At 38.0% G+C, this 24,954-nt stretch overlaps 1 protein-coding gene across 8 annotated transcripts in view; it reads left to right on the top strand.

The window, feature by feature from the left end:
- Positions 1-24,954, top strand: part of LOC101845664 (titin) — a gene marked incomplete at its 5' end in the record, with an annotated part of 180,624 nt that overhangs the window by 13,434 nt on the left and 142,236 nt on the right. The window contains 11 exon segments of one of the 8 annotated variants that reach the window (XM_013084967.1): positions 625-799; positions 1,663-1,743; positions 3,227-3,316; positions 6,255-6,290; positions 10,089-10,153; positions 12,146-12,304; positions 15,584-15,766; positions 17,013-17,351; positions 18,132-18,161; positions 20,990-21,174; positions 21,996-22,013. In XM_013084967.1, coding sequence (XP_012940421.1) covers positions 625-799; positions 1,663-1,743; positions 3,227-3,316; positions 6,255-6,290; positions 10,089-10,153; positions 12,146-12,304; positions 15,584-15,766; positions 17,013-17,351; positions 18,132-18,161; positions 20,990-21,174; positions 21,996-22,013 — 1,361 coding nt within the window. 8 annotated transcript variants of the gene reach the window in all.

Raw genomic sequence — 24,954 nt, 5'->3', positions numbered from 1 at the left:
TGTATACAGAGGTTTAAAAAAAAAAGAAGAAAAGCAGGGTTTAGGAGATTTAAGGGGTATCATTTTTCATCACTTTTGTTGTTCTTAGAAGCATTTATATGAGTGAATTTGTTCCTTTCCAAACTTCACTTGTTGCACAGGGTTGTTTTATTGACCCATTGCCATGTTGTAGAAGATGCAAGTCTTTATTTGTTATTCTCTGATGGAATACAAGGTGTTCCTCACTGCTGGTGAAACTTATTTGGAGGATTAGTTATGTACATTCTACCTTGGTCATGGAGGAAATGATGCAGTCCTTGCTGTTGTGTTTGACTTGATTTAATGAGTTTGATAAGAGAGAAGTATTGGATTTATATACTTTTATTGACATAGCCACTTTCCCGTTATTTCCTTGTCATCATATTCCTTTAATTTTATCTGCTCTATTCAAACATATTTCTTGTTTTAATATCTCGAATTGTCATTTCCATGTTGCCATTATACTTGCCTCAGTGCTAGTCATCACACACAAACATTGCATTCTTTTCACTTCTCCTCAAGACTAGCCATGTTATACAAACATATTACTCTATCTGTTGCTGAATGGTCATTTCATGCAGAATTTTGAATTTTTGGTGTCTCCAGAATGGCCAAACTCCTCTGGCCATTGCCCAGAAGCTGGGCTACATCTCTGTGGTGGAGACCTTGAAGCCCGTTACAGAGGTCCACGCCATCGTCCAGTCGTCGGAGGACAAGTACAAGGTCGTCTCCCCCGAGACCATGCAGGAGACTTTCATCTCCGACTCAGAGGATGAAGGAGGTAAGACTGCCGCTCATAAAAAGTGGATATGTTTTATTGCAAATTCTAGGATCCTTGTATAAATGGTTTATTTATTGGACAGTATCGTTATTGATAGGTGTGTTTTGTCGTGACAGTTGCATAAAATGTTGTACTTCACAGACCCTAAGCACATGTTAATCTGTTGTTTCAAACTGCCATATTATCTTCCCTTAAGGTGTATTTTTTAGTGGAGACTAGAACTAGCTCAGTGTAGTATTCTGATAACTGTTGTTTGTGTCTGTGAACTGCACAAACTTCTGTTATTTTTTATCCCCTGTCTATCGGGTGCCTCATTATCTCTAATATGGTCTAGATTGGGTGTTACAGGTAAAATTCTTTGTTCAAATTTCTATTTTCCTACTTATCTTATAATCTTATGGAATGAATGTTTGACATAATTATACTGAGGTTTTATGATTGTAATAAAAGAATTCTTTACATTCAGCTTCAGATTTAAAAAACATCCCTCAAATTTTGTCACTACTGTTGGTTTATAAGTAGGGTAAGGAGAAATTTCTTTTTGGTCTGCTAGACTCGCCTGCGTGATAAATGTTTGACTAAAACAAAACAAAAGAAAAAAAATGCATTGGAGATGTTAAAAATTTTTTTTATTGTATCGCTTTTTACTTTCGTTGTTAGTATGAAAAGACCGTCGCTGGAAATAAGTTCAAATGTGTATGTATTAAGCTGTATTAAGGAAGGATAATCTCTTTTCTTTTCTCTAATGTGTTTTAGACGGGCTATTTTTTCCTTTTAGAATACAGAGAAAGTTGTGTCATGCAGTGTTAAGCAAAGATTTACATGTTTCTTTTTCTATAACTCCAACCCTCTACTGCTAAAAGGTAGCAGCTATGTGGGTTCCTATCGAAGTGACCGGGTCTCCCTTGTCACTTTTGGGAGCATGAGTCACAGTTTCCTCGGAGGTAACCCACTGCCAACCATTTTTCCCCCCTCTCGGGTTTGGAGTTCCATTTGGCGAAGCAACAACACTTTACCCCTGCCCATTTTGCGAGCCAACAACTTATAATGTAAAACATTTCTTTTTTTGTGAGCATCTGGTATTTATGATAAGTTTTTAATGGTTTTTCCCAAGAATTTAATTTCTGTTGACTATTCTTGTTTTTTGCCCTCATATTGGCAAAACCCTATAACATTTTCCCCACTTTTTGTTTTTATTTTTGTGTTTTATGGAAACCAGATGCTCATGAAAGAAAAAGCAATGTGTTTTACAATATTGGCTGTGTGCAGCATTGCTTGCTATGTACTCGGAAAAAGCATAATACTGGTGTATCAGGCTAGGGACAAATACTGTTGCGTACAGCCATCCATCCATCTACCTTTATCTAATCTAACATGTTTCACAAAGTCCAACAAGAACCATAACAATCATTAAAGCAACTATTGTAACAACAATAATAATAACAGCGTTAAGAATGTTCCCAGTTTTAAGCAGTTTCCATTTGTTTTTTTAAAGTTGTTTTGTATAAAAAGATACTTCTGTTCATGTTCTTGTTCTGTGACTAACCTAATACAGTCTGTTATGTGAAATGTAAACTGTTTAAGTGAAAAATTGATTAAGTCCATGTAGAAGGATAGGATGTCTCCTCTGCTAGTGGTTGCATCTGTCGCCACAACGGTAACTACCTGCGGTGATTTCTGTCTGGTGTTGGCTTTAGTTTTGTAGAACTTCTAAGAGTGTAGTGGGTTATTCTTTACTAGTAGGTATTTCCACCTCCATGTAGCTATAGTGTGAAGTGTTCTCCGCAGGTTTAATATTAGTTATGCAAAACTTGTTCTATTTACTTTTACTTTTCTTTTTTTTCTTTCTAAAGCCAGATTTTGCATAACTTTCCATAAAATTATTTTACGAGGCTAAGTGACAAAGTACACTTTTAGATCTTGGAGTACATCAGAGAGGGATAATACTAGCTATTTTAAGGATATAACAAGAACAAAATTTTAAAAAGTTTCTTACCATTGGTTTACAGTCATAAATGTTTGTCTGAATTGATAGTGATGAAGAATTAAGGTGCCATCAGAGGACATGAAATGATCCTTATGGATTTCTCTTTATACATCTTTCTAAAAGAAACACAACTTTTAGTATTCTCTCGCTAAAAGCAAATTGACTTCCAGATGATGAAATACTATTATAGATAAGGCTCGTGAAATATTGTTCATAATAGAATAACAACTGTTGTTAACAAATTTTGTGCAGATCTGTGAAGTGGCACAGCTAGGTTTTTTTTTTTTTTTAAAGAAGTCTGTTAGTACTATGTACTTGCCAGTACTATGATATAACAAGGATGCTATTGATGCCGGTGCTGTAACAAAGCAAAGCTTTTACCAGTGTGAATCCTATATGATCAAAGCCACTTGATATGTGTTCAAACCTTCGTCATTCAGGACCCACTGGGCTGAGCCGTTCTCCTAGTGATAAAGTTTACCTTACAGAGGACTGGCAGCATTCCTTCCTCGGAGTTCCTAATGGTGGAGGTAGCTCACACCTCACCCACACCTCGTAGCCTCCTCCTACCACATGTACATCGTGTCACATATACTCTGTCACTAGAATGAAATGTCTACTACATGTTAGTTATGGCAGCAGTGCTTAAGTAATAAGAAAGACTGACCAACCGTCCTCTTTATGACTAAGCAGTGCATGAAATATTTCTGGGCACACACAATATGATTTATCAAAGTTCAAAGGTTGTATGTTTTGGTATCATGCAACATAAGATCCAAGTAGGAAGTGCTCTCCTATATGGGTTCTCACTGTTGTATGAAGATGTGGTGTGACATCAGCTTTGATAAGTTGTGTTGTGTGTGAGCAGAAGTAGCTGCCCTTTTTTCTCCAGAATGCTTATTTTTTCCAGTGAAAGATGTATACTTCAAAAAATAGTTATCCGTAAACTGAGATTATTGTTATAAAAGGCTACTTTCTTCAACAGCTTTGCATGTATCTCCTAAAATTTGTATTCCTTTTCTAAATATTTGTATCAGTCATCTAGTGTTTAAAACTTATCCTGACATTATGTCTTTAGCGTTTATCCGTCAAATGTGAGTTTAGACACAAGGGGGTTTGTGGAGATGGTTTGTCAGAATAATAAATAAAAAATACCATAATATGGTCAGCAAAGTTGTACACGTTTTTCACAGTAGTCCGTTATGTTTTTTCCCCCAAGCAACTGCGTTCAAACATTCACTGACTGCGTTGAGTTGGCTTTTAGTTTTATCAAGCAGGATTTGTCAATGACAAAATTGGTCACTGGATGAGGTCCACAGCTGTTTTGTTTTTTGAAGGGCTTCAGGTATTATTCAGCTGTTCATTTCTGACAGAAGATATCTTGTTTTCAAAAAACGATCTGAAGGCACTGAAAACGGAGTTGCTTTTGCTTTGTTTTCTTCCATCCCTTTACCCTTTTTCTTTTGTGGGATTGTGGAAGGGGGTGTAGTATTTCACTCCCTGACATGTTCTCGCTATATATAGCCTTGTATTCCTCAAGTTACGACCTTTGTTTCTTCCTCTTGCTGCGCTTTCTTCAGCGGACGACTTCTTGCCTCAGTCTCCCATCTTTGGGAAACCTCTGTCTGAGCAACACGTTTATCTCCCCTATTACGAGGGCCAGAAAATCCAGACTCGTAAGTGAAACTGCTCGCCAGTGATTTACGATCGCGCAATCGTATGGCTCCGCAGTGAACCTGGAATGTTGTGAAGCATCGTGGTTTTTTTTTCTTTCAGTTGACAGGCTCGGTGGTGTTTTTATTTTGCCCCTCGTGTGCTGCCCTTGTCGTCGTGGAGTGTTCCATGTTCGCTTCTCGTTGGCTAATCATGTCCGTTCATTTTCAGTTCGCCTGCATGGGATCAGTTTTTGCTATGAGGATTTTGTTTACAGTATTTTTTTTTTGCCCTTCCCAATGTAGATCAAACCTGTGTTGGTACAAAACCCTTTGATTTACAACCTTTTTAGTTTTTTTAAGAAAGAACAATTATGGTGTGTTAGGGAATCCTATTTAAACCATAGATTGAGGTGGTTTGCGGTTTAAATTGTAAGTGACACTTTTTTCTTCTTTTTGTAACAGACTAGGGGAAAATACTTATGTTGTTTAAAAGAGAAATGTGTTCTGAGTTTCTGAGCTGCTCTATATGGAAAGTCACTTTTTTCTTCAAAAGTAGAAATTACAATGAAGGAAAAAGAGATTTTATTTGGGAAGGAAATGAAAGAGAAGAATATGTTAGTGTTCGTACAAAAACCACATATCACTCACTTATGAAGAGCGGGAAACTAATTTATACTTTTTAGAAAATCTAGGAAAGAGACCTTTAATGCTGTTCTTTTCCTCCCTTCAGAATAAGTGTTTTCCTTTACAATAATGTCGTGATACATTGTCCACGAGATGACTGTTCATATCATTTATTAACCTGCTAGATTCTTGACGTACTTCTGCTGATTTCTAACAGGTGACTAAACATCACGCATCGTTCATCAGCACAGCACTATTGGGTAGAATTATGCATGAGCTTGACTTACACCAGGCAGCAAGTCTAGGCAGGACACGCAGAAGAAAGCTTTCTTCGAAACAATTCTTGCAAAATTATGATCTTGGGCTCAGACTCCATCACATTGCGTGTGACTGCGTCTACAAAGCTTTGTAAGGGTGCACTGTAGTTGGCTCAATTGGTATCAATCTGGACTGTGATACAGATGATTCGTGTTCGAATCTATGAGTGCCCATTTTTTGGGTTACATTGGGAGGTTTCATGGCTCTCTACCCTCTTATATTGATGGGATCGGAGATATGCTTTAAATCGGGGGATATATCATCTTAAATTACCTTAGCCTCAATAGGGATGTTAAACCCTACCATGAAAAAGTTATGTGAGGCAGGACAAGTTATAATGGAAAGGAGATAACATTGCATGCCCTGCGCGCGCGCCACCCCCCACCCCCTCCCTTGCTGTATACATGCTTGGAAACCCTCCATGCTTCGTTACACGCATGATAGCAGTAAGGCAAACAATAAACTGAATATAAACTTCACAAGTACTGTGGTAGCAAGTGTCCACATTAACTGTTTAATGTATTCACATGAGCACATAGTGAACTAGCAGCTGTTTTTTAACATTTGTTGCTCTGTATGTCCAACATCTTTGTTTATTGTAGCCTTTTTTTTAACTTCTAATGTACATTTTGTTGTTGTTTTAATTTGCTTGATTGTTTATGCCTTCATGCACGTACGTGTAGTATGGGCATTATGATAATGTATTGCTAATTAAGTTGCTGAATACCATCGATGTTTTGCTAGAAATGAGTCAAGATTTCATTAACCCAGACATTTAAGTGTTGTTTCCATGTTTTAAATGTTTTACTGAGCATGTTTGTGAAGAGTTTGTGTTTGAATCTAGTGCCCATGTCTGCCCTTTCCTCCCCAGAAGGGAAACGACTTAGTACCCTTAGTTTCGGAAGTAGTAAGTTTGAACACACACACGCACACTGGCTTTGTTTTTTCCTTTTTTAAAAATGAAATAAGATAATAACCTTCTTGAACTGACCTCTTCCCTGTGGTCACATTGGAGTGGGCTTTTGTTTGTTTTAGATTTTAAAATAGTTCTTTAAAATGTAGTAGAGTAGATTTAATCAAGTAGTAGAAAGTAATTGCTTGTAGCTGAAGACAAAGGTCTCAAGGTTTTGATCCTGTAGTACTCATTGAGGAAGGGGTACAAATTGCAGACTGTTTATAGTCTAACGTCTCTGTATCTTTAAGATATAGATCTACTTGTAATTTAAAAAAAAAAAGAATTCAAGCTGTAGAACTTAGTCAAGAGAATAAGTGAAAATGGAATTTGAAATGAATCAAATTTTAACCCAGTAATGGGAGAGAAAAGGAGTTTGAGCCAATGAAGACCTCATGGTGAAGAAAGAAAAGGTTTGATGTAAGCGAAGGAAGAAGAGGCTGAGCAGCATTTGCTTTTTTGTACAGTTTACTGACTTACAGGCTTGGAATTATTATCAATATGAGTTGTTTTTTTAATTTGTTGGGAAGTCTGTGTTACTGCACCACATGTAGCTGCTTGCCTGTTATTTTTGTTTATTCATTGTAGAGTTGGGCTTAGTCTTTGCTTAGAGCAATCAGGAGAAACCATGACAGGCTCTTAAAGAATGTGGCACTGTGTGATTATTCTAGACTTTGTGTTTTGAACATTTTCTACTCGAGTGCAGTTATTAAATTCTTTTGGAATTTCTTATTTCTTTGGAAAAATATTCTTTCCTTGAATTCGTCTGCTATTGGAATTTCTCCCCTTTTATTTTCATCCTCTTTAAAATCCCTTCCCCAAGATATGAAGTTTCTCCCACCAAAGTATGTGGTAGGGTGGCGCCTATGGGAAGTGATACCCCACAGCAAAACTCCGTCAAGATGGCAGGGTCTCTGCAGCCTGCCTCTTTATTCTTTTTTTTGGTACCTAAAATGTGTTGATAGGGGTAGAGAACTCTTAGAATTGTTAGGAGTTTCATGCCTGAGTAAAGTTCATCCCCATGGCAAAATTTTTTAGTTTGATTTGAAATTCCTAACCTTGATTGAAATTCCTTACCCTGGATTGGAAGTTCCGTGCCTGTGTAAAAATGATAGCTCTTAGATTAAAAATTCCTCTCCCTCCTTATCCAGTAGGTTTATTGCCCGTTACTCCTCACCCAGCTTTAAATGCTGCCTGACGGAGATGCCCTGTTAGAGAGCTTTTCACTTATACTATAGTTGCCAAGACTTGCCTAAAGTGAAATAATAATATTTCTTTTTTTCTTGAGAAATGAACTCCCATTGTTCTGGTCTCATATCTTCTCTTTCCTGTCGTTACACCCCCCCCCCCCCCCCCCCCCTTTTTCCTACCTACCTTATCTCGCTCCCCCCCCCCCTTGTTTTCTGTTCTCTCTCTCTCCCCCCCCCCCACCCCACCCCGCCCTTCTTTCTGTTTTTCTCTCTATCTGTCTTCCTTTGCCCCCCCCCTCTCATCTTGTTCGACTAGGGTTTTTTTCTTCTACGTGCGTAGCAGTAACTAGTTTGTTGACTGTTTTGTGGTATACTTAACATTTTTGTCTCAGATTCTGTAATGTAGAAGCATGTTTTTGTTTTTTCACATGAGGAACTTTTGTTTTTCTGCATAAAGAAACTGAAGCACTTTGAATGGGCCAGTGTAGCACTTTTCACTTACTGATACAGGTGCTATTTTCAACAAACTAATGTGTTAAGATTTTCCATTGCAGAGTTTCTTTGAAACAGCATGAAGGAAAAGCAAAATTTTTTTTGTATTTGAATTTTTTACTCAAAGATATACAGGACTAGGCCAACTTAAATTCAAATAAATCTTTGGAAAGGGTGGGAGTTACAAGTGAGAGATTTTAAAGCTATGCATTTAGTTCGTCAAAGATTTGTCAGTTTTTTTTCCTGCCGGGTTTTTATGAACTTTCAAAGTCAAGGCTTTTTCCCTATGCCTTATTCAAAAGTGTACAAGCTTCATGCGACAAGAAATCTGCTATGGCGCGTTTGATGTCTCTGACATGTCAGACAGGTTGGCAGACGGCTAGATGGCTTTTTTACTAACAGTGCTGCACTCCCCATTTGTTAAAATTTCAAGCAACTGCAGAGATTTCTCTTTGTATGATATTAAGAATGAAATTTAGATGGTGTGACTGAAGATAAGAATCATATTGATCCATTCACTCCAAGAGGTGTACAGACACTGACAGGCTTTTTGTGAATGGTTGTACTTATGAAAAATGTAGCTGCATCATTTATTTGCGCGACATTCACAACTGGACAGTACCGAATTAAATATTCATGCTTTTCTGTTTAAGAAATTTGCTTGTGTGTTTATTGACTTACTGGTTCATTCGAGGTTTTTTTTTAGCTCTCTTGCTTTTATGGCTAGGTTTGAAATAGGTAAATGTTAGCTATCTGTGTAGGCAGTTCCTACTTGCTTGCCTCTCGCATAACCAGCAGCTTCAGTTAGTTCAGATTTTGATGTTTATTCAAAAAAAGGTGTCTCTGGCTTGCCAATGTGCAGGAGATGAAGAAATAGGACTATTTGAAAGACTTGTTATGAGACCATACTCTGCTGACAGTTTCTAATGATATAACTGGCCTAAGCACTTACTCATACCCTTGGGAAGTATATCAAAGGTTCATGCCTTCGTTACTCTGCAGCAGGGCATTTTTATTGGAACTTGAGCATTCTTTTCAGTTTCTTTGGTAGTTTTAGCAGTTGTACTGGTCAATGCCATAATATGGTATATAATGAGAGTAGACTGCGGTTTGTGACTAACATTGTCGGAGCTTACTGATGTACCAGTTTTTTTTTTACAGACATTACCAGACAATTTGATAGTGTAGTCTTGTGTTAGTCAGTACTTGTGGTCATACTGCACTTTGTACAATGCAATATATTTGTATTCAGTATCAAGGCTGCATGTTTTGGTTCTCAACACAATGGAGTATTACACTTTGTTTACAAACTCTTGTTCTTCAGTAATGAATATATTGTTATATTACTTACACATTTTCTAGAACTCTCGTGGGGAAAAGTTTAATGTAACACAAATCTTGATTACACAGATAGATGAAACTGTTGAAAGAGATTTCATTTGAACAGGATATCACCCAGCAATTTCTGATTTTCTCTCATTAGATTCCATTCGTTACATAGATTCATCAGATGATGAGTGGCATGGTAAACAGTTCATTGGCATTAATGATTTCTTTTTGTTTTATTTGGCTGTTTTAATGATGAGTTTTGAAAATAGTGTTGTGTTTGCTGTTGTAAACTTTCATGGGGTTTTTGATATTAGTGAGTTTTCCTTTCATTGTTTGTGCACTTCTATTGTTCCAGGTAAAATGTTTTACATAATATTATAAGTCTTGTATCCTTCTAATTATGCCTTTGAGATTAGGCAGAAAATTTAGTCATATGACAATGAGCACATAATTGAATATTAATGCTATTTTTCTTCATTGAATACCATTTGATGAGGAAATGTTGTGACGTAATTACTATACTTTAGGATACCTAAGTAAAATTTGCAATCGTTTTGTAGCTAATGATATTAGGTTCCACTCTCTATTTTATCTTTACTGTGCCAAATTTTATTGGAACATCAAATTTATATATATATATGCTTAAAGAATACCATCATTTATTTGCATAAATTATATTTCTTAAGTTGAATTGATACCAAACATGTTTATAATCATTGTTTTGCTGCTGCTTTCATTTCAGGAGAGGACAGCATCTCTCTGGAGAGAGGAGGCAGCACATCTCCTCTGGATGTGTCTTTTGACAAGGTGGGCCAATCAGGAACACCATGTGACCTATTGTTTCAGAGTCACCTCCAAGTTATTTCATGTCATAGCTGTTACTTACTATATATATATATATCTATTTATTATGTATCTGTATACATGTGTAAATTCAAGTACAATGGTCTCTCTGTATAAAAAATGCTTCCCCCCCCCCTCCCCCCCACCAAAACAACAAAAGAACAACAAATCCCAAACCAAAACCAAAAAAATCAGTGGATCACCCACCTTGTAATTTCATGGCGGTTCCCCCCAATAATGTATCTACCGCCATGTTAAGACCTTTTTGGTAGTGGCCAAGTACAGAAAATTTGCTTAGGAGAGACCACTGTATTAGAATTCATCTTTTTTTTAAGTGTCTCTTTTTTCTTACAAGTCTCATTCAAAGTGAAGTATCTCATGTTTTGATGTTGATCGTTCTATAGTGTGTCTCAGTTCTGTGTTTGTCTTATTCTTGACCGTTGCAAATTTACTTAAAGATGTTTTGTTGGTGTGTTTTCATTGTGTACTTGTTTGAGTGCGTACGTGTTTTCCGTCGGTGATATTTGATGTTAGAATTTGGAGCTATTTTTGGGCTTTCAAATCTCATTCTTATGCTTTCAACAGTTATTATGTTATAGGTCACGGGTCACACGCGGAACCATATTTTTCATTGGGAGTTATTGGGTATTATTAAACAATTCACATGTTTGGACACTTTGATTTTTGGCACAGACCCAAGCTTTGGTTGTGTTTCCTGGTAGAGGTCTGGTTTGTGGAATGCTGATAGTGCAAGCCAGAAGACCATTGGGTTTTCACAAATATGGCCACAGATTTGTTCATTGGGACAGCCCTACATTTGACTAAAGAATTGTTTGGAACCTATAAATATTGATTGGAATATCATATTCCCGACTTTGTTCCTAACAAGATGTTTGAAGTTTTGCTTCATAAATGTGGTATCCAAATAATTTTGGATTTATCCAACAAGTGCAGAGGTGTAGATGATAATTTTGTTAATTTAACTAAAGAAAACTGATTGACATCTGAGCAATTACTGGATTCATGACAATAACTACAACAACAGAATATAACTAACTTGAAATCTTGAGGTTTGGCTCAGGAGATTCTGGCTTGCATCTCATCACAAGGGGCACGGCTTTCCGTACCCTTTTCCCTAGATCAGTTTTCAGAAGCATGTGTCATATTTGTGAGTTCAAATTTTGTTTCACTGGCAACATTTCAGTGCTTTTAGCTCACAGAGGCATTTAAAATATTGCTTTTGGATTGTTAATATTGGGCTGATGATGTCAGGGTTGCTTTATTAGGGCATATACTTTCAAGTATATTATGAGTAACTTGTAGTAGCCTACATATGACAAATAGAACTGAAGAATTTTGTCATTTACAACAGTTCATTATCTGTCCCCTTCTCCACTTGACATAGACGAAGACAAAGAGCAGACAAAACATTACAAATACTTTTCTACAGTACTGTGCAAAAACAGACACTGAGAGAAAAGTACCCCTGCCCTCTCCCTCGAAGACTGATAGATGCTAGAAAAAAGAAACGGGGAATAAACTTTCAAGGAAGATATTTTTAATGCCTTTGTGAGGTTCCTGTCTTGTTTTGTGGTAAATATTTTAGCTGAGAATGTAGCTAGACCAAGTATCTGTCTCCGTCAGTGGCTTGCTGTTTATGGAAGTTGGTGTTTTGTTGTGAGTTGGATATGTTGTCTGCATTTCCTGAATGTGTCGGGAGAAAATATTTTTCACCCAATCAGTTCATGCCGCTTCTATTTTCTGTAGTTAGTTTGTTTTAGTACTTTAATTGTGACAATCTTTTGCCTGATTTTCTCTTTTCCATTTCATTTGGGTGTTGTTCTTTTGTTTTGCTCTCTACATCCGTTCGTCCACCTGTCCGTTCATCCGTGCCCATCCGTCCTGCCTGCACTGCTTTGACCCTCACTCCCTCACCACCACTTGTGGGCCCTATAGGAACCACCCCAGATGCGCTATCCGGCCACAGACCATCGCGGCCGCATGGTCAGCCAGATGGGTGCCACAATGCATTACCCCTCCTACTTGGAGAACGGACCTGATTACGAAGAAGAGATGAGATACTACCATGGAGACACCTTGTCTCCTAAAGACAAGGTAACGGAGATACCACCATCCTTGACCCTGTCCTCATACAGCTCTATATCCTGTCGTGTTTGTACTTCACCTGCTTGCTAAGACAGACAACAAACTATAGAACAAAACAAATCCTTTCTTTTGTCTTGTCGGAACCTGTACCTTTACTGTTTTCTACAGTCTCATAAAGGTTCCCCATGGGTTTGCACATTGTTTTAAAAAAAATAGAAAAGAAAACTCCATCCTTTTCTTCATCTTTGTAAAGCAGTATAGACATGCCATTGTCTATTCATGTAGATTGAAATAAGTTACCCTCACAAACGTCTTTGACACTTTTATTGACCATCATAACATGTTAGGCTGTATATCATTATGCGTATCCACTCGACCTCGCTAATACAAGTAAAAAAAATAAAAACAACTCTTATTTATTTGTTTTAGTACAAAAGTACACTTATATTTTTTCACTCATACGAAAGAGGCTTCCTCATTAAGTTTATACTTTTTGGGTAAAATAGTTGGGAGAGCTTGTTATTTTATTCCTGTTTGTCTGGCAGGTGGAGAAAGGAGGCATGGTGAGCACTAGGTGCATAAAAGAAACATTAATGCATCATGCAGAATTTTTGTGAGCCCTTCTGAATGAATTTGAATATTACGAACAAACTATAACATGATACCATAATATTGAAACTGCAGTTGTGCATAAGCATAGTACTGTGAACTCAAACTTGTGTTCTTTGATTTTAAAGAAAGGCGGTTGAAGTCCTGAACCGTAAAGTCTACTACGAAGACACTGGCGCTTAGAACTCTGGAAAAAATAAGAGTAGTGAACTGAGAAAATGTCAGGAAATGGATGTGAGATAAGTTCTCATTTCATTGGTTACTTATATCAATCAAGGCTGCTGCCCCCGGTGCAGGCAATGTGTTGGTTCGAGCCACGGGTCACAGTGACTCCCATGAGGAGGAGGAGGAGGAGGAGTTTTCTCATATGCTGTTCCCTTACTCTTTCTACTATCTCTCCTCTCGGGTGAGACAAGTACACAAACCTACACACACGTACATGCATGTCAAGGCATGGAACCGTTAATCTTTTTTTTGTGGAGTCTGCATCTTCATAGATCCCCCAGCACTCCAGGTACTTGGCCAGTTTTTTTGTTTTTGTTCCCCCCCCCCCCCCCCCAAGCAGAATGTTACCTTTGCATGAGCAGCACTGTGGAGCATTTTTAATCTTTTTCTTAATGTGGATTCTTACTTTATCAACTTAAGGGGACGGGATTGGAGCCCAGATTTTTTTTTTTTAAATCAGCATCAACAGCTTTAGCCAGGGTAATGTAAGAGGAATATCTCTCTCAGGTTGCTACAGTTGTGACATCTGTTGAAATAAATAAGTCTCTCTTTAACACTTCTAATTTTGTCATATTACTGGAAAATTATGCAAGGGGGAGGGAGAGGATTCTAATTTTAAAATCATAATCTTCTCTTTCGTGTACTGAGGCAATTTTGTCATTAATTCTATGAAAAAATAAGCATTCTGTACCTAAATGTTTTACCAGCACGTGGTTATCTGTCTGACATGTGCACTACTATTCAGTTGTTTTTTTGTCCTTGATCCTCTACTTCAGTCCCTTCTTGTGGCGGAGACTTAACACAGCATGTGTATGTGGCATGACAAAGTCTGTTTTCTGAGAAACAGAGGAAACACCAACCAGACAGGAATGAACTATATGAAGAAAAACTGCTTCATGTGTACCATCTGGTGCACAGAACTATTGCCCTAGGCTCTATTTAGCGTTATGGGCTGGAATCTAAAAAAAAAGAAGATTAATGGAACTGGGATCACTGTCCTGAATCACTGAGGAGGAGGAGGGGGGGGGGGTTGTTGATGTGTAAATTTAGCTTTTCAAGTTATTAGTTTGAAGTATTTTATGTCCTGGTATATGTGTGTGTCGTACTGTGTGGGCTGCTGTGATGGCCGATGCGGTTGGTTACATTTTCTTTCTGCCTGCTTTCTTGTCTGGGGACAAGGGCCTCCACCTTGAAGACGACTTCTAGTAGGGTTTTAAACATCAACTTCAACTATCCTACATGTCGTTTGAGTCAAATTTTTCCTTCTGGGAAAAATTTTGTGTAGATTTTTTATTTCGTGGCCCATTTTTAGCTCAGTACATTAATCTGTTTGTCATCTCTGCTGTCTGCACTGTTTTTGTCTTGTCTTTTGTGTTATATTTGCTTGTTTTTTCTTTCCTTGTTCACTTCCTTCCTTCTCTTTTTGTCCTGTCTCCTGTGACACACTCTCCGTACAAAAAATAAACCCCAACAAATACTCCCACTTTTAACAGTGAACATTTTCATTTGCACCGGTTGTTCTTTTATCTACATCAATTCAGTAACAGCTGACACAGCTTTCTATTGCACAGCATTTGGGTCTGATTCTGGCTCAGAAAAAAATATGTAAAAATTTGGTAAAATTCACTTTGATTTTTGTGAAGTTTAAATGAAAGTCACTGCAGTATTGACTGTAGTTTGTTTTTTTTATAGTCGTGTTGAATAGGCCTGGACAGCTTGTATTTTGATACAGACTGAGAAATTACAGTAGGAAGAACAAAATGCTAACGTTCTTATTTTTAATCGCTTTTCTCACCAGCTACGTATGAGCTTCAAGGTTATTGTTTGGCAAGGGATTTTCCAGCTGATTTGCAATTTTGGGGCGCATTTTTCTTTCTACATCACAAATGCTTTTCACAATGAAACTACCTCACTATAAAAGAGAGTTGTTGTCGTCGTCTTCATCAACTTTTGTATCAAATGCACAGAACTTTGCAGCATATTCTTTTCTTCACAGTAGATAAAAACCTGTATTGGTTTCGTTAGTTCAATGGTGTTTTGGATACTTGTGATGGATTAATTTTCATTTTTTCTTTTTTGAGAATATTTTTTCATTTCCTATAAATGTTACATCCCATAACACTTTTTTTTATTGATTATAATTTAAAACTTTTTATATATATATATATGTATGTATTCTTGTGTCTGTGTTTGTTATATCTTTTTATGTTGTTCAGTAAATGCATTTATTGTTGTTTTGCTAAGTGCCCGTCTCTATCTTGCTTTCTCTCTCTCTTTATGTTATGAAATACTTTCCCCATCAACCTGGGGGATCCCCTGCCCCACCTTCGTCTCCCACACTGTAGTGTTCTACAATTCACCAACCCCCTTATGTTTATGCTTTTTTATGTTTGCAATATGTAGAATTTGTTGGCTTTATGTGTTTATACCTGTGTATGTGTTATGTGTACGTAGAACTTGGAAGCGGACAGGTCGCGCATGGACAGCGTGTTTGGGGACAGCACCGACTACTCCACACTGGGCAGAGACTCCATCAATATGGAGGCTTCGCGAGAGCGCTCCATGGGGGATAGCACTGGAGATATTTTCGGAGATGATGATTTGAAATATGTCGCCGAAGACCCCTTTCACAAGAAGGTAAAGACCGCCAGTACTGACTAAGGCCTCCCACGTGTTGGGTTTTCTGTAGGAGGTTGTTACTAACAAGAAAACTGGGACCCCCTATCCCCACCCCCTCCCTTAAAAACCCCCCCAACCCAAACAAAAAACAAGAAGTAAGAGGAAAAAATTGTCACGAGTCAAGATCTTTACGTTAAAATGATTGGTGAAGGATTGACTCTTCTCAAATATAGATGGCACTTTTTAAAATGAATTCCATACCCACCCACCCTGTTTGTCTTCCTAGAATGGAAATTATCTTGTAGGGCTTGAATGCATAGTGTTCTATTTCCTCTCTCACCACTGCATCTTTGATGAGTGTCCTCCTGTCCTCCCAAAACTTTTTAAATCATTGTTTTAGATCGGTGTTGAACCCATTCCATGCCCATCCAAGCACTCCCTCGTCATCACCTTTGCCACCATGATCACACACATCTCCTCTCCTCCCCTCCTGACACATACTCTGTCCCTTTTTAGTTGACAGTTTTGATGATGCCAATTACCCCCAGTTTCATTTTATTACTTTCTTTAGTTCATATTTGTAGCATTTTGTTTGACAATTAAGGTTTGGACATTAAGAACTTGGTTTTGTTGCATGCATGTTACTGTATTGCTTGCATGTGTTGTGTTAACCATCTCCTTGTTGCATGTTGTCTCTTGTGAGTCCTGACATCACTCATTGTCTTGTATTACTGTTGTTATTATCAAGTTTTTACTTAGACCGAGGGATGAAAATAGCAATGTGCAGTGTGGTGGGAAAATATTCCCATGATGTTAATGTACTAATGTCTCAGGCCACACTGTCACTGTTTTCATCTTCCATCGTTTTGCTCTTTTGTATTTTCCATGCTGGATTACTTCCACATCCCTGTTCATCAATTTCCGTCTGGTTTTTGATAACATTATATTTGCATGTAAATAGTAAGCTAAAAACATGCATGGAAAATGTTAATTGAGTACTTGCATGGCTGATTGGACCTGAAATAATGCATGGAAAATATGAAGTGCAATTTTCAAAGTGATTTCATGTGCTTGTTGTCATCTGTTGAAGTCTTTATCGTCTTTTGTGTGTGCTGCCCATTCCTCTCTCACTGTTGTCTGTCAAACATTGCAAGTCTACATCATGCCATGGTCCGGAGTGTGGTATATATCCTCGCAATGAATACTAAACTAAAATTCTGCTATCACACAACAACCCTGTCCCTCCCCCCATCATCAATAAAAGCAGCAACGTCCAGAAGACCCTCTTTTCTCGGAAGACTTGTACGCTCGCCAGTCTGTGCGTTACGGCCGCAATGCCCCCGAGCTGCCGTCGCCGGGCCAGTGGCAGGGGTCAGCCTCTCCCGACTGGGCCCGCCAAGACGTGGTCTATCAGGGTCAGTTCTCCAGCACGCCCAGTCAGGCTGACCAGAACAGTGACTCTTATCGCTTCCCACCGGATGATTCGGTCATCACTGCGGCGGATGATGGCGAGGATTTGATTGACGCGGCCACCGCACCGACCGTCAGTTCAGCGCCCGGTGGGGGACGCCTCTATGCCACTGATGCTAGGGATGGAACCAAAGTATTACGCAGCAGACATCTCTTTGTTTTTTTCTCTAATATCACAGGCTTCTGTCAGTGCTTCTACTCCCTTATCATAACAGAGCTCTTGTCTCCACATATACTACTACAGTCAACTATTTACTACTATCTAGGACTATTTATCATTTTTTAGCTTTAATCTCTTGGAGTAGTCATGTAGCTAATTTTTTGCTCTTCATGAAAAATTGCTAGCAAACTCTTGGTTTTCTGCTAATTTTAAGTTAGATAATATACTGTATAACCCATCGTATAAACAGTTCATTTTACTAGCAAAGTGCCCCCATGAAGTGTGCCAGTACGTACTTTTAACGTAGCTGCCTTATACAACTTAAATCATACATCATTTTTATAAGGAAGAAAGAGAATAGTGGTGAAATACAGTTAATGATTTATAAGCTTCTGCTAGAAACTGGGATTTTATTTAACCTTAAGCAGTAACAAACATAGTGGGGGAAATTAACTAATTTTTCTGGACTCTTATAGAAGTGGATATGGTAGCGAAAGTTAAAGCAGTCGCAAGTATTCAAGTGATTCTCTAGTACAAGTATTGCCAGTGTTGAACAAGAGGGTTTGATAATGAATTGTAAATATGTAATCTCTACTTTTCAAAGTTTAAATGAGATAACATTATTCGAGGAATCAATGAATAAAATGTTAGTATTCAGACACTTTTTATTCAAGTGATAGTAAGATTTTCTTGTAATATTAGTTATAATTCTAGCTTCATTCTAATTCAAACATTGCCTGTTACTCCCTGCAGTCGCTCCTGTATGGAAGTGGAACGGGACTAGTATGAAATTTTCTTGATCCTTTTATACAATTTTAGAACAATTCTGGTGCGGTCAGTCACTTTGAGTTGCTTGTCCAAATTTGGGTCTGTGGATGATATTAGATTAAAAACAGTGCCTTTATTGTATCGAGGAAATGGTTCTGAAAGTGATCATTGATTTATTTTTTAATGTATTTTAATTTTCCCCTTTGATGTAATGAGCTCCATGGGCTTATTTTTGGATGAGCAACTGGCTTTCTGCAGTTTAAGTGGTTTTGTACATAGATGGGCAAATGTGGGGCTTGACCTGGTGGAGCTTATAGTAGAGGAGTCACTCGTTCCTTTTTGGTTCTTGTGCCCATATAAAGAACCTTTGACTTCATGGCACACCTCATCCTCCAAGCACACCTTCTTCAGGAATCAAATTCTGGAGATGTTTTGATGCTTCTTTTCTTTATTCAGTCTTGCGCGCACACATGTTTCATACATTACCCACTTCTTCAGCTAACCTGCACCTGCCATACCTGCCTTCCCTTCTCCCATTCTATTTTTTAAAGAATGCAGGAATTCTTTTTCTTGTTTTATTTAGACTAGTTTTGAGAAGGGCTAAAGTAATATGATATAAAGAAGCAAACAAGTTTCTAGTACGGTCAAATATTTTTGTAAAATTACCTTTATGTAAGGAAAGAAACGTAACATCTTCATCAGCATGGGCAGCGACATCTGTATTGCGGTGTATTGCGGTGTGTGGATTGCAGCTGACATTTACTTTAGGTGTGCTGTGTTTTGTAAACAATTATAACAATTACTGAGCTGCATAATGTAGAGTTACTTCACTGCTGTAAAATCAAACTAAGTCAACATTGATTTGTGTTCAGTTGTCATAGTGTAATACTGGTTCTGTTAACACAGCTTTGGGCGAAGTTGAACAGAAAAGTGTTTTCTCCTTAGGAATGTTGAACTGACATTCCGAAAAAAAATTCAAGATTATTAGCCTATTTTTCTCCTCCTGTGTTCCCTTTTCCATTCATTTTGCCAGGATAGCCGACTGCTGTGGATAAGATTTGAGGATGAAAAACAAGGAAGAAAGAACTGATTTCTGTAATGGTCTAGGAAAATTTCTAGGAATGTGTCTCTTTTTCATTAATTATTTGACTGTGTTTCCTTTCTTAATACAAATAATGATAAAAGTACACATGAACAAGTCGAGGAAAAACTGACACCATGTGATGGCTCTTCAAAGAAATGTTTTTGCCCGTATATATCTCTCCCCCCCACCCCCACCACCACTCCACCTCCACCACTACCTCCACCACTCCCTACACCCCTATTTTTGTTTCACTCTCAAGTGCTTCCTCTTTCATGATGTCTTCAGTATTTTGTTTAATAAAAATTATCTCCTGAAACAGTCTGCCCTTCACCCTGTAAGTCTAAGTCCTAAGACCTACCCTTATTAGAAAAAAAAAAAAAAATCTAAGCTGACAATATCATTCTTTTATGTTGTGCAATGATTTATTATTTCTTTCTCCTATTAATCATGAGTGTCTAATCTGTGACATCTTTAAAAAAAGTTTAAACCTCAAATGAGAATTAATTCCTTACTCTTTGCTAACCCCCCTCCCCCTGTATTCTCCCCTGCATATATTACAATTGATGCATGACTCCCGTCTGCTCACCCGCTGTAGTTTTACTGAATACTTTTAAAATCGATTCTTTCTCTATGCCTGACCCGTTTCCCTTTCCCATTTATAATAATAAATTCCTTTTGTTTTATATCTTCCCAAGACTTTACATATACATGATTCTTGCCAACCTCCTCCACTAATTGGTATTGGGGCTTATTGGTCTCTTTCTGGATTGTGAAATGTTCCTTTGTGGACAAAGTCAATGCTCCTTTTTTTTTCTTTAAAGATTTTCTGCTGTCTTGCAATCAGTGTAGCTGAAATATGTGTTTTTTGTGAACTAAACACCGGGGTCAGACTTTTGTGAAGTTCACATGATCACAGGAGAAACTTGACGTATACCAAATTTATTCTGTTCCTGCCTTTTTTCAACAGGAGATTTTATTGTCTGCAAATACCCCAATCATTTGGAATCAAACTTGCTAATAACCTTGTTGCATTTCTCTCTCTGCTTTCGGGTTTTGGTGATTTCATCTGCAAACCAATATTTAGTCTACTTGCTTTGGTTTCATTATACATGCTTCTTTGTATTAAGGATGTATGAAGTTGTTTAAATCTTTACACATTTATGCTAAAAAAAAACTTCGTTCACTTTGTTTATTTATTATGGTGAAATGATAACTCGTATAGATCATGCATTGTAAAGATGAAGGAAGTGCAGATTGTATTTCCCATTTTGTTCTGGGTGTTCAACTATTTTTAAAAATGCATTCTGCAAATAATTCAGGTGACCTGTGTACAATAAAAAGAATGATACGAGCCTTTCTTGACAGAGAAATTTATCGATTAAGTTAATACTGGCTTAGGTTTTTCTAAGTGGAAGAAGATGACTGAATGATGTTAATTTTATCTATATAAATAAAAAATAAATAATGATGATAATAGTAACAATAAAATGAAGTGCCTTTTAAGAATTAGTTTTCTATAATTATAATTCTTTGTGTTACTAGCATTGATTTCTGCAACTTAAACATCCTAAAATAATTCTATAGTACTGCCATACACCATCCCCTTACGTATAATTTTTTAATTATAAAGAACAGAGAAAGAAAGTACTGACTATTTATCAGCTGTAAGTTGTGGCCTGCAGACAGACTACTGACTGTAACTGCTCAAAATGTTTTACTAAACTGTAAATGTTTGTGCCCTCCCCGTGTGGTACTTCAGGACTACATGGACGCTCAGATCACAAGCCAGTCGTACACCGCTGTGTACAGCGCCCCGCCCTCGTCCGGGACCCGTCTCCCTGTGGGCGGAGAGGCCAATCGCTTCAGCTCTTACAGCGGCTCTTCCTTCAGCACCAGCTTTGACCCGGACAACGTGCCCGTGGATCGCTCGCCCGTCTACTCGGGGTGAGTACAGCTGACATGAGATTGTGGCTCTTTTTACTACTCTCTGTATTATTATTATTATTATTGTTATTGTTATTATGACTACTGTATAATGCTACATCTACTACTGTATTTGTCATCACTACATTTGCTGCTGCTACTGCTTCTAAAACCACCACTATTACTACTGCCACCACTACTCTTACTACCAATACTACTGCTGCCACCATTACTCTTACTACCAGTACTACTGCTGCCACCACTACTCTTACTACCAATACTACTACTGCCACCACTACTCTTACTACCAGTACTATCTCTGCTATTTCGACAGATACTATTCTACTATTTCTATGTATTTTTCTGTTTATTTATTTGTGAATCAAATGTCCCTGGTTTTGTACTCTTACTGCAGTCAACATTTCCTTGCAAGCATTGGTATGATTTATTGGAATAAAAGATGCAACCAAATTATACAATAGGAACATGTTTGTTTTTTTAAGAAGGGAGAATTTCTTCTAGACTTCTGTCACTGTTTGTGTCTTTACTGCTAATGAAATACAAGACCCAAAAATTGAAAAATACCTGATGAAGTCTGTTATCTCCCATGCCTATCTATATATTTTAAAAAATTGTTCTGAAGTGGATATTGTTACGCTTTGTCATAATGTGTTGATTATTCCAACAAGGATTTTTGAGGATACATTCATTTTGTGTGTCATGTGTGTCAACTTGAACTTTAGGAGTGAAGGATTTTGGTTTTTCCAGTTTGTGTGGCTACTTATTCTCCTTAAGTCACATCATTCTCAACTTGCCTCTCCTTTTTCTTACACTCTCCTTAGCAAACTGAAGTGGAAGAGGTAACTAGCCGTTTTTTGGTGTTCATTCTACTTGTTTCGATATTGTATATCCCGTAATTTTTTTTTCAAGTGTGTTGATTTTTTTTTCTTATTTCCCCGAACCGCCACCTACAACTCGTATTCCTGTTTCACTTTTTTGGGAATAGGAATACAACTCGTGTTGAAATTAGCCATGTATGCTTCTTTCAATTATCTCCCTTGGACGTTACCATGTTTTCTTGGGGGGGGGGGGAAGAGATATGAGTCCTACGGATCGAAATAACGTCTCCCATCCGAACATTTCTTCTTTTTTTTTTTTTGGAACGTTCGGAATTTTCCCTTATCTTCTTTCCTTTTTCTTTTTTTTTTTTTTTTAGAAAGTGATCAACATTTTCTTTAGAATGGTTTCTATTTTCACGTTAGTTCAGTGTTCATTGTTTTATGTATTTTCTTGCCCATTGTTACTGAAATAGGGTTCATTTGTCCCAGTAGGACTTTTTGTTACAATCTGAATCTGAGCCCCATGTTTGTCTGGGCAAGTTGATGTTGTTCCAGGTTATTTTATAGACACATATTGTGTTCTTTTCAGTTCCTTGTCAATTCAAATTATTTTCACGATCATATATTTTTTTTATGGCACTTTCTCTTTCTCTGAATATGTTTTTCTTTTCTATAGTCAGATTTTGTATCTTTGTTCAATTTGTTGTTTCAAAAATATTAGTGAAAAAATTAATTCCACTCTTTTGAATGTGCGTGTTGTCACATTATGCGCTGTGTATCTGAAATATTTGTCTCTTGCCGAACTTGAAGATGGTAATTTTTTTCATCACGAATTATTTGAAGTGTTGGCATTCTTGTGAGAATCCCCATGTTCTCGCACAATCTGTGGTCGTTCCTTGTGGCACCGAGCTGGTATCTGTGGTTTGATGGGTAGACTGCTTACCTTTAAATAAAGCAGGGGACGAAAGTTCAGTTAGCACATTGTGAAGTTGTTTTCTTCAGTATCTAAATCATTCTGCTTGGATGTATTCATCACATCTGGTTGGCCGTGTAAGGCAGGGTCGCAACAGCCTACGTCATCAGTGGTCGTAATTGTATCAGTTGGGTTGATAACACGTACAGTCACGATATCAGGCGCTTGAAAAGGGGGGTTTCAAAACATCTCAGTTTATTAAGGACAAAAAAAAGATGATAGTTTATGCTGATTGTTGACTCGCGGTCACCTACCGCACAACATACATCAGCCACGCCCGTCCCCCGCCTCCTGTCATGTGTGCTCCTGTCTTGATACTTTCCCCGCTCTCCTCCCTCTCCCTCCCCTTTTCTCGCTATCTCAATCCATCTCCTTCCGTCCCTCCCCCCTCCTTGCCTCCCTCCGTCTCTTCCTACCTCCTTACCTCCTTCCCTGTCCCTCTGTCCCCCATTGTCTCCCTCCCTCTGTCTCTCACTCCCTCCATCTCTCCCTTCCTTCATCTCTCCCTACCTCCCTCCCCTTCCCTCCTTCTCCTTCCTCCTTTAGAGGAGACGTCAATAGCTCAGTAGGTATCATGCTGAACAACTTTGAGAGCAACCCTTATTCGATTTCCGCAACGAGACGAAATTGTTTTTTAAAATTTTAATCGGGGGGGGTGAAATATTAAACGTGGATGTATTTTACCCCCTCCCCATCCGAAAAATTTGGGTCCTAAAGAGGGGAGTTTTTTTTTGTTTTTTTTAAAATTTTTTAAAAAGACTTTCATCTTGTTCTGATCATATTGGGGACGGACTTTTGATTCGGCAGTCCTGTCTTTACAGTGGCCTTACACTTCATATTTTATAGCGAGGTAGAACCTTCACCCCTCTCTATCCGTGTGACCGCCAGCGTTGTTGTGTGCCCCGTGAAGTGTCTTTGTCAGCCCGACCTGTCAAGTGCCGCCACTATGTCACCCCGCAGCATCGTTTGTCTTCATTAGCCATGGGCTGCGTGACTCCACGCGTTCAATTCTGCATTATAATTAGTTTGATTTGAATAATTGCTACACAATATTGTATGTACTGCTCAGAAGTGTATAGATGTTTGGCTTTTATGCTGATATATTTATTTAAGAAAACATTAAAATGTGAAATTCAGACGAAACGTCCTGATCGACTGGCCGGCATTTAGAATGGAATATTTTCGTTTTTTCCCAAATTTATCAAACCTTTAAAAAAAATTCATTAACTACACTTTTATCTGTTTTTACGAATAAAATTATCCTTTTCTATTGTCATGTGGCACGCATAATACAGTTTAGGGGCTTGTCTTATTTCTGTCTGTTTTCATTTTAAAACTATTTTTTTTCACCTTGTGAAGTTGATATTCTGTGTGACTGAGAAAGTAAACGAAAATAAGGATGTAGTCAAAATGTGTACCAAACGAAACTATTATAGCGACAACAAAAAGTCTTGGGTGTCTTTCCCGCCTCTTGAGTTCCGTTCAGCGTGACCCATTTAATCTGTGAGGTATTGTTTTCCAGTGCTGCCAGAGACAAACACACAGACGCACAGAGACACACACATTGACACAAACTAGCTAGCCCTCAGACTTGGTACAGGAACGTTCGAAGTGCCTGTATTGTTTTACTTCGAATTCAATATTTTGCAAGTTCATACACACACATACTGACATTGCATCTTCTTTGTTTTGAGAGAAGTAAAGTCTGCCCATCCGTGCAGAAAGGAAAAAAAAAACTACAAACGAACTGTTATATCGTTCGTTAATGCAGTGTTTGACGCTGTAAATTGTCCATTGTTCTTGTTTGAAGAGAGAGCGTAAGACGAGTGCGGAAAGTCGGCAAAGCCACCCATTCAGCTGTCGATACGTGTCATGGGCCAATCCCCCCAATCTTGATGCGGATTTTCGCCAATAGTGGCTGTGATAGAAGAGATCGTTCTGTTGCGCAATAACGACTAAACAATTTCAGGGAAGTAAAAAGGGGAGAAA

This window comes from Aplysia californica, unplaced genomic scaffold, assembly GCF_000002075.1.
Source record: "Aplysia californica isolate F4 #8 unplaced genomic scaffold, AplCal3.0 scaffold00014, whole genome shotgun sequence".
Classification (NCBI taxonomy): Eukaryota; Metazoa; Mollusca; class Gastropoda; order Aplysiida; family Aplysiidae; genus Aplysia; species Aplysia californica.
Note: the sequence above shows the minus strand (reverse complement) of the source record. Positions and strands in the feature narration are given on the sequence as shown.